Source organism: Apostichopus japonicus, chromosome 20, assembly GCF_037975245.1.
Source record: "Apostichopus japonicus isolate 1M-3 chromosome 20, ASM3797524v1, whole genome shotgun sequence".
Lineage (NCBI taxonomy): Eukaryota > Metazoa > Echinodermata > Holothuroidea > Aspidochirotida > Stichopodidae > Apostichopus > Apostichopus japonicus.
The window spans coordinates 11,150,602-11,167,986 of NC_092580.1; the positions used below are offsets into that span (position 1 = coordinate 11,150,602).

The 17,385-nt window shown below is 38.1% G+C and overlaps 1 protein-coding gene across 3 annotated transcripts in view; it reads left to right on the forward strand.

The window, feature by feature from the left end:
* Positions 1–112: 112 nt before the first annotated feature.
* The window catches only part of LOC139961450 (AP-5 complex subunit beta-1-like), a 51,729-nt gene continuing 34,456 nt past the window's right edge, over positions 113–17,385 (forward strand). For all 3 annotated transcript variants that reach the window (XM_071960631.1, XM_071960630.1, XM_071960632.1), the window contains exons 1-13: positions 113–265; positions 2,951–3,098; positions 4,286–4,380; positions 6,009–6,135; positions 7,178–7,312; positions 8,388–8,630; positions 9,887–10,051; positions 11,567–11,641; positions 12,671–12,799; positions 13,339–13,444; positions 14,535–14,688; positions 16,356–16,448; positions 17,233–17,368. In XM_071960631.1, the coding sequence (XP_071816732.1) occupies positions 2,970–3,098; positions 4,286–4,380; positions 6,009–6,135; positions 7,178–7,312; positions 8,388–8,630; positions 9,887–10,051; positions 11,567–11,641; positions 12,671–12,799; positions 13,339–13,444; positions 14,535–14,688; positions 16,356–16,448; positions 17,233–17,368 (1,587 nt within the window). In that variant the 5' untranslated portion in view covers positions 113–265; positions 2,951–2,969. The remainder of the gene's footprint in view (positions 266–2,950; positions 3,099–4,285; positions 4,381–6,008; positions 6,136–7,177; positions 7,313–8,387; positions 8,631–9,886; positions 10,052–11,566; positions 11,642–12,670; positions 12,800–13,338; positions 13,445–14,534; positions 14,689–16,355; positions 16,449–17,232; positions 17,369–17,385) is intronic.

The following is a 17,385-nucleotide window of genomic DNA, read 5'->3' on the forward strand; positions in this document are numbered from 1 at the left end:
TAGTTGGCGTTTTGTCCAGTTTGACCGGTTGTGTGACTTGCGTGAGAAAAACTGGCAACTGGACGCTTGCAGCAATATATTTTAGCAGATTTTTTCGTTACCGAATTTGGCAAAAAGCCTTAATGAGCATCCGGCAACCATGTCAAAACAAAAGTCGAAGTTTTCATAACAAAGATTATGATAGGCCTGTCTTCAACCTGGCCGGAAGTTTGTTGAGGCACCTCAAATTTCATTCCTTTACATCATCTGACATTAATGGGAATTCGTAAGTAATGTGTTTAAGCATGACACTCTTCCAAAGAACATGAACTTTGCTTAACATTGAAAATAGATGTAGCTTAAGCCCACTATGGTTACAACCCATTAACGCACACTGTAACAGGTCTAGCCTAGTTATGCGAAATGTTAAAAATCGTTAAGTCAGACGACAGCATATTCGTCTGAAATATTTCTGATCTATTATCTTCGACATTTCAGCTTCCCATTAGTCAAACAATTACTTTGATCGCAATTCTGCACTCAACGAGTCATATTCCTGCATGAACTATCACCTAGGGCCATGTTATATTAACATTAGCCTAGGCTAAGTAATGGTGAATTCATTGCCATGATGAGCTTAAAAATCATCGCAGTAACCCATGTTGATAGCAAGTTTTACCCCACTATTCATCTATCAGTTACTTAAACAATCAGGTTCAATGCAACAAAGCAGTGCATGTGACTGAGTTAGTGAGTATAGTTTAAAGTCTACGTGTTTGCTGATGAATTTCGGAAATGAAGTGATTATTCGCAGGGCAGCCCGGCGAATAACGTACACAGACACCTTATTCGCAGGGCTGTGACGATTTTGAAAATAGGTTTATTATTGGCTCTCGATGACATCATTTTTATGTGACGTCATTCATTTAACCTCTGCGCGCAAACCCGAACACCGAATTTCTTTGATCAATGTATTGTAGTTTAAGGCTTTCACTTCAGAATCAGATTCACTGTCTTTGCCGGGTTTTTATGGAGAAAGTTCCTGCGACATTTTAAATATCTTTAATTATTAGCAAAATATTATTCAAATATGATTTGACCCGACTGACATAAGAAGAAACTTACGATTCAACCCTGCTAGGCCCAACGTAGGTAGCCTAGCCTGAAATACTAAATGAACAGACCAACGGTTAGCCACTGCCTAGGCATGCTAACGTTAGGTGTAGGTAGTGATGGAACAGTTGGCTCCAAATCATGCTAAACTGGTTCAATCTTAAGGCCCTAGGTTCCCAAAACCAATCCTAGCAGCATTAAGATAGGACTTCCAAAGGCCAATAAATTCCCCAAAATATTGGGGCTCCCAATTAAAACTCTCCAAACGCCAGCTGGTGCCCAAAAAGCAAACTCGAATAGCCCCAAAAGTTACTGAGCCCGTTAACCCAGTCTAAGGCTGTCCTGTGAATAAGGTGTATACTTTTTAAGAAAAAGTCGCCCAGGACGAACCTGGGCACGAAAACCAAACTACTGAACGACTGATCCGCTTCTAACCCCAGTCCCCTTGCATCGGGACTGTGACTGTGTGATCATCGTCAGGTGTGCATCACCATTCCCCTCGAAAGGGAACAGATACTACACATGATCTTAGCCAAAAGGCGAATAAGGTGTATGTGTCTGGCTTTTCGCAGGGCAGCCCTGCAAATAAGGTGTATATATGTGTCTGGCTATTCGCAGGGCAGCCCTGCAAATAAGATGTCTGTGTCCGGCTATTCGCAGGACTGCCCTGCGAATAAGATGTCTGTGTCCGGCTATTCGCAGGGCTGCCCTACGAATAAGATGTCTGTGTTCGCTTATTCGCAGGGCTGCCCTGCGAATAAGATGTCTATGTCCGGCTATTCGCAGGGCTGCCCTGCGAATAAGATGTCTGTGTTCGCTTATTCGCAGGGCTGCCCTGCGAATAAGATGTCTATGTCCGGCTATTCGCAGGGCTGCCCTGCGAATAAGATGTCTATGTCCGGCTATTCGCAGGGCTGCCCTGCGAATAAGATGTCTGTGTTTGCTTATTCGCAGGGCTGCCCTGCGAATAAGATGTCTATGTCCGGCTATTCGCAGGGCTGCCCTGCGAATAAGATGTCTGTGTTCGCTTATTCGCAGGGCTGCCCTGCGAATAAGCCCCACCTTTCGGAAAACAAACTTCCGAAGCAGATTCAATGTTTCTTATTCTAAATGCACTCTGAACAGGTGGGTTTAATGGAGAAAATCTGTTGCAATCGAAAGTAGAAATTTAAATTTTGTTGCCCTTATGGTGCGAACGATTTACTACTGTACTCTCCAATCACTGCGACCGCCCATATCAGCATGTTCATTACACAAAACGTAACCTATATATACTCAAATCGTCCACTTGTAATGTAAGTCCTATGCCTAACGGTCGTAAACAAAACAGAGATTTGATTGGCGCAAGATCTGGTGGGCGGGGCTTGTAAATTTTGAGTGAAGTTTGTAGAATCTATGAATTCTTTAACAAATCTGGCGAATTTTATTCAGCTCAAATGTTTAACGACAGATAACTCAATCAAAATAATGATTATTAATATGAAAATTGCATAGAACGTTTTTATTTTCACTGAGCCTTTAGGGCAGTAAGCTGGAAAGATCGAAATTAAATTTGGCAAACACACATTCAGACTTTTTGGGGTCAATTGTCAAAGATTATCTACTGTGCAGCTTCTTGTTTACTTGGTAGAGTGTATTCAGCAAACATTGAACAAACACATACAATAATTAAAAGTGATTGAAAGGTGGAGTTGACATGTGTGGTATATAGTTGTTTGATTAGAGTGGTAGTTTCAAACAATGAAGGTGTCAATTTTAATTCCTTAATTAGATATCCTTTCCCCTTCATTTAAGTAAACAGGATTACACATTAAGTGTGAATTTTGTATAAAACAATTGCTGTTATTTTATCATGTAGTTAAAGCTCTGCAGCAAAGATGTCGTTGAAGACCACTGACGAGAATCATCAGTGGAGGCAAACTGCTGTTTTGATGAAGAGAGATATTTATGGGTATCTTCAATCTAAAGGTTGCAGTGAAGAGGACTGTGTCATAGATTTGTTACAGGTAAAACATTTTATTGTGGAGATGTACAGTTCATTTCATGGTTTGCAATGCAAAGTGGCTTACTGAATATGTATAACTTCTCTTTCAAAGTCCTTCAGTATTAGCATTGTGCGGGATCCTAGAAGTCAAGTGAATCCAGGAATCCTAATCCCGGTATGGACTAGTCCTGATCACAGTGCAAAGTGTAAATAGTACCGGCCGAGAGAGGGAAAACTGGTTACTACATTCGTTGTGGTATCATTCCCGGGAACCCCTGACATAATAAAAATATCTACGTGTTACTATTTGAAATAAAGAAAGAAAACAAGTTTTTTTCTGGAGTCCGTGTTCTTAGCATGAATAACATTCTGATTAATTTACGTACTGGCCTAGGCCTATATATTCACGAATCAACTTTAACCAAATATCTAACGTTACTTGGGCTCAGCATGTTGCGGGACCTCAAAGTTATTCTGAAATTTTCGTTATTTATTCTTCCTTCAAACAATGATTGCGAAGGTTCCCATGCTTAAAATCTGAACACATGTAATTCACCTCATTTGATATACTAATTATAACGATGTAATTAAGTTTGAGCCAAAACCACAGGGAGTAAATCCAGCTTAAATCAATCTTCACCCGGAACTGTATATTTTTATAGCCTTGGGTGCGATACTGGTACACACAGTGCAGTACGATACTTGAGATTTGATGCTGTAATGGAATGGATTGGTTTATTATTACGGAGGGTTCCACGATGTCATTTATAGTTATCTTTGGCTTCTTTTTTCATTTTTAAGAACTTTATGTACGAAACATCGTCAAAAGATTAAACATCTTTCACCCTCCAATGTGGTTATATTGAACCATTTTAACCCATGTCAAAAGACTTTTAATCCTCCATTTCATATGATGTTTGGGACAGTATTATGCCAAGTATGGTTGAATATCTAGTCAGCACCCTTTGGTGGTAGCATTTGTACAATACATTGGTTGGAAGTGAATACCAATCGTAACTGCACCTAACTAGGCACCTAACTGCAACCCACTGTTCTTTCCCTTTTTCTGGCAAACTGTGTGATATTTGGATCATTTAAGTGTCATTTTTAGTCATTCTCTGTGATTTCTTTCTCTGTGGGCTTTACAGAGCTTAAATCATTCCTGACATAGCTGACTTTTAATGAAGATCTATTTTGATTCTGCTTTAGGCTCTTTATGGAGAAACTCTGTCAGATGCTACCAAGGTCATGGTGCTGGGTGCTCTTCAAGAACTATCAGAGTCTCTTCTTATGGATAAAACAGGGTAATATTACAATTTTAGGAAGGGATGAATGAATGCATAACAGAACTAAATTTATGCACATGTATGGATATCATAAAAGTAATGAAGATAAAATATGTAGATAAAATGAAATAAAACAAATCAGCTTAAGTGCATCACATAACTGCAGTGCAAAGCTAGCTAAATACAATTACCTCTAAATAAAACCCTTGTGTAGGCCATAGGCAATTATACTAAATTCATTATAGTCAGTTCTACAAAAGTATAGTAACTTAGATTGCTTTGAGTTTTCACACTAAGATTATAAGACCTGCAGTTGGAAAGCATACCATACATGGCAATCTTCATATCGGACTAGTTAAATTAGCATCTCAAAATGTGACCAAGTTTTAAAGAAACTTTTATTCTTTGAAACCTTAATTTGAAAACATTTGCTACAAGGAAGAGTTGGTCTTGCCGCAAATGATACAACAGTAAGAATTAGACTTCTACCGTGATTCCTTTATGCCCGGTGGCTAGGCTCCAGTTTGTTTGTGTGTTACGACAGTGTGGTAGGCCTAGGCTAAGTTATGGGCCCTGCTTTAAATATCAGATGAACCCTCAGAAAGCGCTAAACATAACTTGCAATCTCATTGTACAGTAGGAGTGTGTACAACCTACATGATAACATGATTTGTTAACAGTATAGAGTTAAGTACCAGTGCTGTGGCTGAGTGGATAAAGGTGGTGGCATCTGAAGCAATGAGGCTAAGCAATCTGGAGGTTCTGGGTTCAATACCGGCCTGGTCATAGTAAGGTGGGTTTTTCCATCCAAGAGCAATCTACGGTTTTCCCATCTGAAAGGACTTTCTAAATTGAAAAGATTCCAAATTTGAATGTTGAATGTTGAATTGGAAGCCACCCGACCTGTAAGTTGTAATCCATAAGCCCTTGCAGGTTTCTCCCACATTTCTGGTTGCTTAAGCGTCATTAAAATAACTGCTGATTATTATCATTATGATTATAGAAGTATAAGTGATTAGCCTATATTTTGTAGCACTGGCTGTAATGCATTTAGTGTAGTTGCCTGTGGCCTACCCAAAGGTTGTGTTGAGAATTAATGTGATTTGCCAAGTGATGCTCTAACATAGTTGTTTGTCTCATACATATATTGCCATGTATGGTATGCTTTCCAAATGGTTGTCTTATAATCTTGTGAAACACTCAAAAACAATCTAAGTTACCATACATTGTCCGCAGGGGCTGTATGCCTTTTAAAATGTTCTGAAAAACAGGTTTAAGTTCCAAATTATCTGTGATTCAAAATTTTGCATTCGCTCCATGCCCGATGAAGACAAAATTGATCTTTCTCGGTGTTATAATAATATACCATTTCTTTTAATCGTCAATGACAGCTCAGTCAGTTTCTACATTATAATCATGGATAAAACAAAACAATATTATTTTGTGTTCAAGTTTTTTGTCTTGTAAGAGATCCCGACAGTACAAGCTGCTTCAAGTGATTTCCTACTAGTGTCAAAGGTCAAGGGGGCATAGAATTGACATTTCAAGTCATCATGAACGGTCATATTCTTTTCTATCTCATTTTGCTCACTTTTTCTATATTTTTTTTTTATGTGGCATTTTTTTTCATGTTTTATGTCTAATAGAGTCGAGCAAGCTGTTGGGACATTGATCGGATTTTTCCAGGAGGTTGCGATGAGCAAGGGATCCACCTTTCTCAAGTCACAGATTCTCGTGTGTATGACAACGATACTTCTGACGGGGGATCAGTTGGTATGCACCATGCTTTCTGTTTCGATTTGCCCCGTGTGTTTGTAGTGAATAAATGGATGAGAGATGGTAACTTTTCATTTTGTCGCAACAATTGTAGGAAGCATTCCGGACTGGATTTTTCAATATCGTGACGTAAGATCTAACATGCGAAGCAACATCTGGTGTCCTTCATTCGGATGTGGAGGTCTTTATAACAGTAATTAAAGAGTGTATTGTGGTCAAGCGGTCAAGGCAATGGCCTAGCGACCTAAGGTTTGGAGGCTCTAGTCCTGACCAGATCATTTCGTTGTGTCCTTGGGCAAGGTACTTAATAATCACCATTGCCTCTCTTCTCCCAAGGTGTACAAATGGATCTGCAAGGTGACTTGTAAATGTGGTTGTGTGGGTTTGTGGCTGCACCCTATGGGAAAATTCCCCAGGGGAAAGCCCCCAGGGGACAAATAGATGTTGTGCACTGTAGTGTACTGCGAGGGACGGTTTGAATTGTGCACACTTTGGGTGTGTTGTTGTGACAAGTTACCAATGACCAGGAGTTAAGTGTTGTAAAGACTTGTGATATGACCATTTCCTCGTACAAGACTGTAAACATTCAACTTTTCAATCGTTGGAAATGGAGCGAAAGTTTTTTTTCTTGCATTTCTGAATTTTGAGGTAAACTGTCAAAATTAAGTTTCCTAACACTTCAAGATTTTTACCTTTTTGTCGGCAATTTAGTAGTCAGTATACATGGTAACATTTTAAAACTTTGACGCAGAAGATTGGTATCAATAGATATTTTTTTGTCACTGGAATGTCCCTTTTGTGAGATCGGAATGTGCATTCTTTCGAAGAAAGGAAAGTCGTTCTTATTGCTGTTGTCGTAATGTCCGATTCTCACTGTCCGATTGACAGTTTCTAAACTTGACATCATATTATTGCAGAATCACACAGAAACTAAAAAATTCCATATACTTAATGTTATTAGTATTGTCCTTGTTGTTGTTGTTGTTGTTGCTGTTATCGTAATTAATATTACGATTATTTCATAATTTTTGTTCCACAGAGGGATCAACAGAGTCTTTTCCTGGATGTCACAAACCTGTTGTTTGATATTATCTCTAAGGTTAACCAAGGAACTGATCGAGCCCTCAGAGAGACTGCCTGCCAGTGCTTGGAAGAGATTGAAAACAACTACCCAGTATGTTGTCATAGTTCCATATTTTCAGCAAATCTTGCTTGCATTAGCATAAGGGAAACATTTTGTTTAAGAGAGAGAAAGGATAAATGGGGGAGGGGGGGGGTGGAGGGAGAGGACTTTGCCTCTTTACCAGAAAACTATGATATTGGCTAGTAGACAAAGCTAAATGTTTGCACCTTGTTGGGGAAGTTTACAATCCTTTGGCTGCAGTTATCCAGCCCCCCGACCCCCACCTTCTTGAATGCCTTCTTGAATGTTCTCCGGTTATGGGTATGTACGCTTGTAGGTTGTCCTTCTGACGAATTGGATTTTGTCAAACCAATGTCAATGGAGTGTTAGCTAATGAGGTGCCTTCCAATCATAAGGTCCCCAGTTCGAGTCACTCCAAGATTATTGTATGTCATCCAGTTACTGAGTTGTTGACAATTGATAATTCATAATCATGGACATTAAATATGAATCTAAGAGACTGACGTCGGTCAGCTGGCGGCTTTGTTAAGCCAATGAGGCTTCTTCGCGAGATCCTGCTTGCAGGAGGATCTAAAATACAATACAATGACATACATTGAAATACCATAACAAACCATATCATGAGCCTAGCAGAAGAAAAAAATAGGAACAGATACCCCCCCGGAAAAAATACAACGTAATTGACTGCATTGCAATACCCATGGATAGAAATGCTGAAAAGTTTTTGTGTGGAAAATATGAGAAATTTGAGTTCTGTTAGAAAGCAAAACCATGAATATAAGTGCCATGATAACAACACAACTGCTTGTAGTGGTTTTCAAAAGTATCTTCTTCTTCTTCCCTGCCCCCCCCCTTCCCCCTCCCCCATCTTTCTCTCATCTCTTCTCTCTCTCAAACAAAATGTTTCACTTATGCTAATGCAAGCAAGTGTCTCCTTGAGTAATGATTGTATTAACAGATGTTAGCATTGCTCCACATCTATAATAGGACTATTGCAATAAAAGGTGGGTCCCATCAGTTCAAATCTTACATATACTAAGCCTGTTTTTTGTTTGTTTTTCATCTTCTTTTTCTTCTTATTCTTCTTCTTTGTCTGTTTCTTCAGGGTGTTTTGATGCACAAGCTGGACCATTTCTATGCAATGTGTCAGTTGGAGAATACACACGTCAGACAAACCTACGTGGGCCTCTTCAACAGGGTTCTCAGAAATGCGGTCAGAGTTAAATGTCAACAGGCCTCAGTGTCAAAAGATGATATCTCTGATCTCCTCCTTACCAGGAAAGAGCCCTTGAAGCCATTAATGTTACCAGATGCGATACCACCCGCGATGTTTCAACTTCAGAGTAGAGTGAGTCATTTAAGCCGCAGCTATAGATTACAGGCGGCTTTAAATGTAACAACTATCTTGATTGAACAAGGGGGGGGGGGGCCTCTTTAGGTCTATTGGAGGCAGTTGAGGACAAATGTGTAATTTACCAAAAACTAAAGGGAGGGAAGAGAAGAGAAAACCAAACCAAACAAATTGAAAAAGTGTGGATATATTCAAGATACTTACCATTGGCGAATAGATGGGTACAAGTGCCATGGTGAACTTGTAACAAGTTTAAAACGTATAGACTAATCTTTGTTAACAAATAATATCAATGGGGGATTAACTGTATGAACTGGTTTGTTATTTACACATGCTATATATGCGTGTGGTGGTTCTCGACGAAACCGCACGTGGCATTTTTCTTTCATTTGGAAAATTTCAGTCAAAATGTGATTTCGCCACATATAATGTGGGATGGATTTTTGAGGACTGTTGAGTTTGAGAAAGGTGGTACTCATTTATTCATTCCTTGTTCAATTAAAAGTCTTTTGAACGTCAGTCATGACAGCCTTGGTGAGGTTCAACTCCCAACAGGCAATTCCTAATGTACGGTATGTTTTGGTACGGTATGGTATAGTATGGGTGGTATGATATATTATAGCATTGTATAGTATACTATAGCATATATTAAAGTAGTGGTAGTAATAGAACACATAGAAATTACCTGATGAACCTTTTTAAGCAAGTTGAAACCTGTATATGCAAAGTTTTTGCCTATTTTTAAATCTATGATTTTGTGTAAGAAGAGCACTTCTTAGAGCTGATATGATAAGGACCAAACTCACAGTTGGCGATTTTTTATCACATTGGCAAAAACAGTTTCATCAAGGTAGCATGAAACTGCGGTGGTGGTTTGGGCTTCACTGTGACATACGTTTGTCAATTTGAAAAATTGAAAAAGAAATGTTTAATGTCAGAAAACAATACTTTAGAAGTAGCTATAACATCTCATGAAATGATTCTCTGGGCATCTTGCTACATGACATTGGTCAAACTTGGCAAGGTGTACAAAATTTCAAGAAGACTTGAAACAAGTTTGCTCAAATGCAATACTATAATTTTGTGCAGAGAGTTTTTACCAAGTTGCTTTAGTCATGCAAGAGTTTTTTTTTGTGTGTGGGGGGGGGGGTCCATATGGAAATGTCTTTGACATGAAAATTGCTACCTGTGTGAAACTCACTCTTAATTTGCCCAAAAGTTTCAGTTTTACATGAAATCTCTTCTTCCCTCAGAGTCCGAACGAACGAATCTCTCTTCCGTCAGATGTTGATACTAGCGAACTACAAGCAGCTGTCATGAAGTCCATGGATAACCTTCTAGAGATGTCCGAACCAGATGCCGTCAAAGCAATTCAAGAATTGTCATGCATATGCAACATATGTAATTTGCCTATCCAGGTGAGATTTGCATAATTTTGCCCATCGTGAAATTTATAACTCGTTCCAACACAGTGTCACTGCTCCCTTTTTTTTTTATCAAATACAAAGCAGATTACACTCTGTCAATATAGGAGATCAATATACATCAGGTTTCTCCACACTTTTGTACCTATCACGTTCTCTTCTTAAAATTGATCCCTGTCAAGACTTACGTTTTGGCACGATTGCTTGACTCACTCCCCAGTCGTAGGAGATGCCTGACTAGCCAGTCTCCCCAGTCGGCCACCAGAGGACAGTCCTTCAACGACAGCTCGTCCCGGCCTCTCATATATATCTTGAATATTCTCATAAGTGCTGAAGTGCATTTCCTGAAGATATTGATTAAGTCACCAGGACTCACTTTAAACCACGAGTCCCTTGGACTATATCTTCCCGCAGAATTATAAAACTCGTACAGAATTTTCCTGTACGACAGCGAGGCTCTACGACTGGGAGTCAAGTGATTCAGACTACTGGCATTACTGCCTACCTACACCCTGTTCTAATTCCTTGCTCTTGTTATTCCTCAAATGGTATTTTAAGCACTACTTTATACCCTAATAAGATAATGTAACCCTAGTGCAGGTTCCCACCGACAATGACCTGTGTGAATAAATGTTTCACTGTTTATGCCTTGTAGCTTTCTGACAGTAAAAAAAAAATATTCCATAATATGTGTCTGCCAAGAATTATGGAAAACATGCTTACAGAGACCTATGCGAGTAACTGAATTTATTCTTTCTGATTTTCAAAACTTACTTGCATGATGAAATTTGTGTTCTCAGTTTCAAGTGTTCAAAATAACAGTAAAAATATTTTATTTTTGATCTGATTTTTTCCATTTCACAGACCAGTGTTTACACATGTACTTTAAAAGATTACTTCTTGAGTAGAAAAAAAATTATGTTGTCAGTTTCAGGTGTTCAAAATAACAGTGCAAATTATCAGGTTTTGAACTTAACTTTTCAGTTTCATGTATCTCATTTTTACACATACTTTAACACACTACTCCTTGATAAAAGCTACCAATTTTTTTTATGGGTGGTAATTTACTCTTTGTGTTGAAGTTTTAAAAATTTGCTTTTACATACTTGACCAATTAAATAAACTTGGAAAGATAAGGTAGCTGAAAAATGTAGCCTGTTAACTTTAAAAACCGACTAACTTTAGAATTACGAAGGATGAAACTTAGGGCAATTTTTTTTTTCTATAAATGGTTCATAAATGAAACAATAGTTTATTACATTTCTTTTGTGGAACAGATTGAATTCAACGGTCATTAACTCTCTAATTGTGAGCAGTTGTGGCAGACAGTTGTATCTACTTAGGTCTCATTTGATTGAGGAACTCTGCAAATCTTTTTATGATTCTTGGCTTAGAATGAAGCATACTATCAGCCCCAATATTAAAATACAGTTTTGATATTAATAATGTTATTTTATTTTTTTGCCATGTTTTGAAATATTTTTCTTTGAATATATTTTATTTTCCCAGATCTTTCAAGATATGCAAAGAAATCTAACAACGAGCCTTAGCCTACCACTCTTTCATGTACACTTGTATTTAATGGTAAGTCTACATCTACAGGAAATATATAAAGGAAATATATAAACTATATATAAAGGAAATATATAAAGGAAATATATAATGGAAATATATAAACTACAGGAAATATATAAAGAGTTGGACTTTATATATTTCCCGATCCTTCGTTAAGCAGAATCTCAACGTAGCCAATGGTGTCTTTGGTCTTTCAAAATGTTGCTTTAATTAAAAATTTCCAAAGATTTTAATACATCTGTTACGACAGTAACACGAGAAGAAGTGAAGACAGAAATACTGTCCGAAATACTGTAGAAATACTGTCCGTGTGAAATTGTACTTTTTAAGCATCAACCTTTGCTTGGTATGTTGGCAAATGTTTGTATTTAAGTAAGAGACTCGATATCAAGTTGCATATGATCCGTAACGTTCGACTTAAGCATATCGAATGACATCGAGTCTTAAACCTTGTCGACGCCAAGTCCATTTCAACAATATTTTATCAGATTTGGTTACAAAATGTCAAATGTAATAATTGGCACAACCACCAGTTTTGGTACTTGGATTTGGGGTTGGATGGGGGGGGGGGGGGGAGCTGAGATGTTATATCATCCAGTAGGAGGTCTTTGAGAAATTTTGATAAAAATTGAGGGTGGTAAGATGCAAAATTGTGATAATGGTTTGTAAAACTTTGAAGCGATGTTGAATAATTTTTGGACTGTTTAGGTTGTACCGCTACAAACATGTTATATGTTTATGTACTGTACGCTAGGATATTCTATGTAATATTCTGTCTGCCAGAGCTCCACAGAGCCCTTGCGGAGCCTTTGACCTCACCGACCCCCGACCTGAAATTTTCATGAGTTCATAAAACCCAGGTTGAGAAAAATGGATTGTACAGAACCATCTTTCAAAGTTATCCGTACGTAAGAATGTCACCAAAAAAACTGCCACAAAATGGAATTCTAATGTAAAGACTAACCCCTGTGCTTGTAAATCCACCTCAGTAAGATATTATATCATTTAATGGTTTCATGTTTTGCTTTTTGATCTTAGAAACATTACTTCTCAGAATCGGTTGAAGCAGTGAATCTAGAAAGTGTCACACGACATATTTGCCACCCCGCTCTCAGTCTGGGACATCGTCTCTTCTGCCTCCATTTCTGTATGGACATCTCACACCAGGTGAAATTTATTATGATTATTATTATTATAATCCATTATCCCACCTCCGTCCTCTGTCCTCCTTCCTCCTCCTCCTCCTCCTCCTCCTCCTCCTCCTCCTCCTCCTCCTCCTCCTCCTCCTCCTCCTCCTCCTCCTCCTCCTCCTCGGGTAACACGATAATTCAACATAATCTATTTTTGTTGTTGTCCATCTTTTGTAGGCTTAGCGACAGTCGTATATCCCTCACACACACCCCCCACGTCTTGGATAATGCAAATAGATATCAGTTAAAACTTCTAAATAAGTAAAAAAAAAATCTTTCTTTGTTTTCTTGAGCAAGTTTAGCACACTGAGGCTTGCCTGTAAATCAGTTTAGAATATTAGTGAACCCTCTGTCCATTCTGAAGTGAATATGTTCCACTTAAAGAGATATAGAAAACAGTAAATGTATATGCAAAGTTTTAGACAGAAACCCTACTCTCTTCCCCCCCCCACCCCTACCCCTCCCCTCTCTCAAACCTCTTTAGTTATATACAACTGCTTCTCTCTCACGTTTCAGATCCGTCTTGAGGACGAGGATTCTGCATTATTTAAGCCAACCATCTTTGACAGTCTGGATGAGACTTTAACTAAATTAAAATTTGTCATCAAACTTTCTCCCGATGGTAAGTACAGTTCTCTCCCTCACATATTTACAACAGACCATTTTAAGAAAATAAAGATCTCAAAAGTGAAAGATACAAAGCTATGAGAAATGAACAGAAATAGGAAAAGATTGTTAAGGAGTTAGACTGTGCTTTTAAGGGGTTAGAATGTGCTGTAAAGGAGTTAGAATGTGCTGTAAGGAGTAAGAATGTGCTGTAAGGAGTTAGAATGTGCTGTTAGGAGTTAGAATGTGCTGTTAATGGGTGAGAATGTGCTTTGAAGGAGTTAGAATGTGCTGTTAATGGGTGAGAATGTGCTGTTAGGAGTTAGAATGTGCTGTTAAGGAGTTAGAATGTGCTGTTAAGGAGTTAGAATGTGCTGTTAATGAGTTAGAATGTGCTGTTAAGGAGTTACAATGTGCTGTTGAGGAGTTAGAATGTGCTGTTAAGGAGTAAGAATGTGCTGTAAGGAGTTAGAATGTGCTGTTAAGGAGTTAGAATGTGCTGTAAAAGGGGTTAGAATGTCCTTTTATAAAAAGGAGGGGAAAAAAGGGTTGTGTTAAACAAAACTGTTTATAGAAAGCACTGGTAAAAATAAATTGATAATTCGATTGGAAAAGATAAAAAGAAAACAGCTTCACAAGATTATTAATGATTTCTTGTAGCTGGTGGGGAAGCAGACTATAGCCATGCAATGTTAATATAAATGAAACACAAAAGATTATTCACAGAGAGCAATGTTTCCCCCTGTAAGCCCTGATGGTATTGTGTGGGCGGACTGGGGCATAACTTACTAACAGCTGCATGATCCAATCAGCAGAACTGGGGTTTTGAAGAAGTGGCACATCTTGGCACTTACAAATTAAAAGTAGCACCCTTTTTTGTGACCAAAAGCAAAGCAACACCTTCAGCACCACAACCTGGTGGCACCTTCAGCACCACATCCTGGTGGCACCTTCGGTGTCCCGAGTGGCACTCTGACTCCAAGTTAGTAAGACAGTAGATCAATTTTACCTGTGATGCTATAGTTTTCAGGAAAGTAACCATTTTATATTCAGTGTTTGCAGAGAGAAGAAGACATTTAAAGGTCTGTTCTTCCCTCTCGTTGCAGGACTCACGTCCAACGCGCTACTTTCATATCTGGAGCCACTGATGACATCAGTGAAGAATGGAGCCATCGGTAAGGGAGCAGTGGCGTGCTTCCGAGGTCTTTTCCACATCTATGCGAACGATCAGTCAGAAGATTTGAACAGTGCCATATCCGAGTAAGATTTCAATGATTTGAGTGTTAGTTTAAAAAGTGATATTCTGGCTGCCGAAGTTACTTGCCTAGTTAAAATATTTGCAGAAACCACTTCCTCATAGCAAAGTTGTAAAGATGGTGAACATTTTATAAGATGGTGAATTTTGCAAATTTTGTTGTCATTTTGTGATTGCATCTGGCAACAGAGGAGTGAATGATGTCATCATGGCAAATTCAACTGACGAAAAACAACTTTTGTTCATCTCCATAATATTTAACTCAGTATTAATTTCACAGAGGGATAACATAAACAATATACTGCACTAAACCACAAGTCCCACTTAAACATATCCCCTTTCAAGTGACCAGCAAAATGCATTACCACTTAAACAGCTTTGACTGCAAGACACAATAATTATAGGATAAATAACAACTTCTCTACAAGGTATAACTTGGCAAACAATTAGCCTCCCCAAGCTAAACTGAGCTTAAGGAAGTCTGAAGCAAAAATACATGTCTAACAATATATTCTCACCGAGACAAGTTCCCCTTCTCCACTCAAGCCCAGAAACAGCGAATTTAATCTCCTTAGTTCCTTAAAACCAGCTTAAACACAAACATCTCAAATTCATCGAGACTAAAGATCAGTTACACGATAAAACTGCGTTTCACAAAATGGCTAATTAATTGCAACCCAGAATCTAGAAGAGGGCGCTAAACACAAACAGAAAGTCAAACAAGACCCTAAATTTTGGACTCAACATTCATAATACAGAGAACCTTGACAGCTATAAAGCAAAATATTTCCAAATGTATCAGGTTTCAAAGATTAATGAAAACAAACAAGTCTATAATATAGGAATAATAAAGCGTTTGGCCTAATATGACATCACAGACCATCTACTGGAGTTCACTGCAGCAAAGAATCCAGGGTTGAACAAGCCAGAATAGGTTCAACCATATCTTGAGTTAGTAATAAGAGATTGAGATGGGATTTTACAACTAACATTTTAGAATATATTTGTCCTATCTGTATAAGTGTAACACTGTCTACCAGTGGCATATCCCTTTTAATACGAAGTATAATGTTCAGTAGAGGATCGCTTGTGTAAACCTTGTACATTTAATATCACAAGAAGGGTTCACAGGAATTCCATGTTATCAGGTGGTTTTAGAATAGGACTAGTACGGTAATAGGTCAATGATCCAAAGGTCAAATTCGTATAACCATCTGAACGCAGGATCTTGAGAAAAGTAAACACAACAGCTTTTATTTACATGTCAATTTTTCATACTGAGTGCAGTTGGTCTACTTTATTTTGGTGGGGGGTCAAAGTTCTCTTCAGGTCAACAGAGGTCAAAGATGAATAAACCTTGACAACTGGATCAGTCAACAGGCATGGCATGCATGAAACTCGTATTTAATCATTATTATCGTGCATAAATGAGTCAAAACTAATTTCAGAGCATCAGTCATGCAGGCCGGACAATGTCTTATAATGGAACCATCTCGTTATTTTCTAGCTGCAGGGAGATTCGGGTGAATGTGTCCTATTCTGACTGCTGTTACATAAAAGGTTATCAGTAGTTATAAATGTCATCATTTAAACAAAAATTCTGTTTTCTTGTTTTGAAATGAATGTTTCCAATTTTTTATTTTTTTTTGGTAAATTATTATTCTACCGACAGTTTTGTAGTGGAGGAGGCAGTATCACAACATCCTCATTTTGCTGACCACGCCCTCAATTTCATCTCCTGTGTAAGTGAGGAACTACCAGACAGGTAATGATCATAAATATACACTAAAAAAAGACAGGAAGCATTTTAGTGGAAGCGTTTAAGGGGTGCCGTCAAAATGTTAAGAAATTTTTTTGTGATATAGGAGCAATTTCAACAAAGTAAATTCATTATCTAATCAGTGAGGAAATTCAATATTGCGCTGCAAAATATGAAAATGATTACTTGTCATCAATTTAAACGATTTGCAGCAAAATGATAAATTCATCATTGTATTAAGTCTCGTAAAATCAAGATTTTGCAACAAAAATGATTTTAATTACGCTTCCATCAAATTGTCATCATTTCAACATTTTGCAGCCAAATGGTGAATTTACAGCAACGTTGCAAAAAAGAAAAGAAAAAAGAACTTAACACTTTTGTGGCTCCTTAACCTTCCCATAATGATTAGTGAGACAATTACTTGTTGAAAAACCGAGATGTGTTTGCTCAAAATGGGTGTCCAAATTCATCATAAATGGGGAGGAGGCGGGAGGGCGGAGGGAGAGGGCGGATGGCATCATGGGTATTGAGTGACATTTTATAGGATTCCAGGTTACTGCCATGTTTCCAAAGTGGAAATGGAGAATACTTAAATAAGTCTCTTTTTTTTCTTGGCTATTAACTAACTGTCATCTCTTTTGGCATAAAATGGATCTTGATAATTAGACCGTTCAAGGTTAAAGGATGGATCTCTTGTTGATGTAAATTTGGAAGAGGTAAATGCTGAGAACTTGTGTTTTGAAATCTTTCTCATTTTATCGATTTTTATTTCTCCGTCCTATTGCAGTAAGTTTCCATCCCATCTGCTTCAATCGTTGACCAACTTCATAGCCCAAGTGTCCCCCAAGAAATCTCTGGAGAATCTAGAACACTTTTTAAAAATATTCAATGCTGCCGCTATGGAGGAATCTATTCAACTCAAGGTTTGTGTTACTAACTT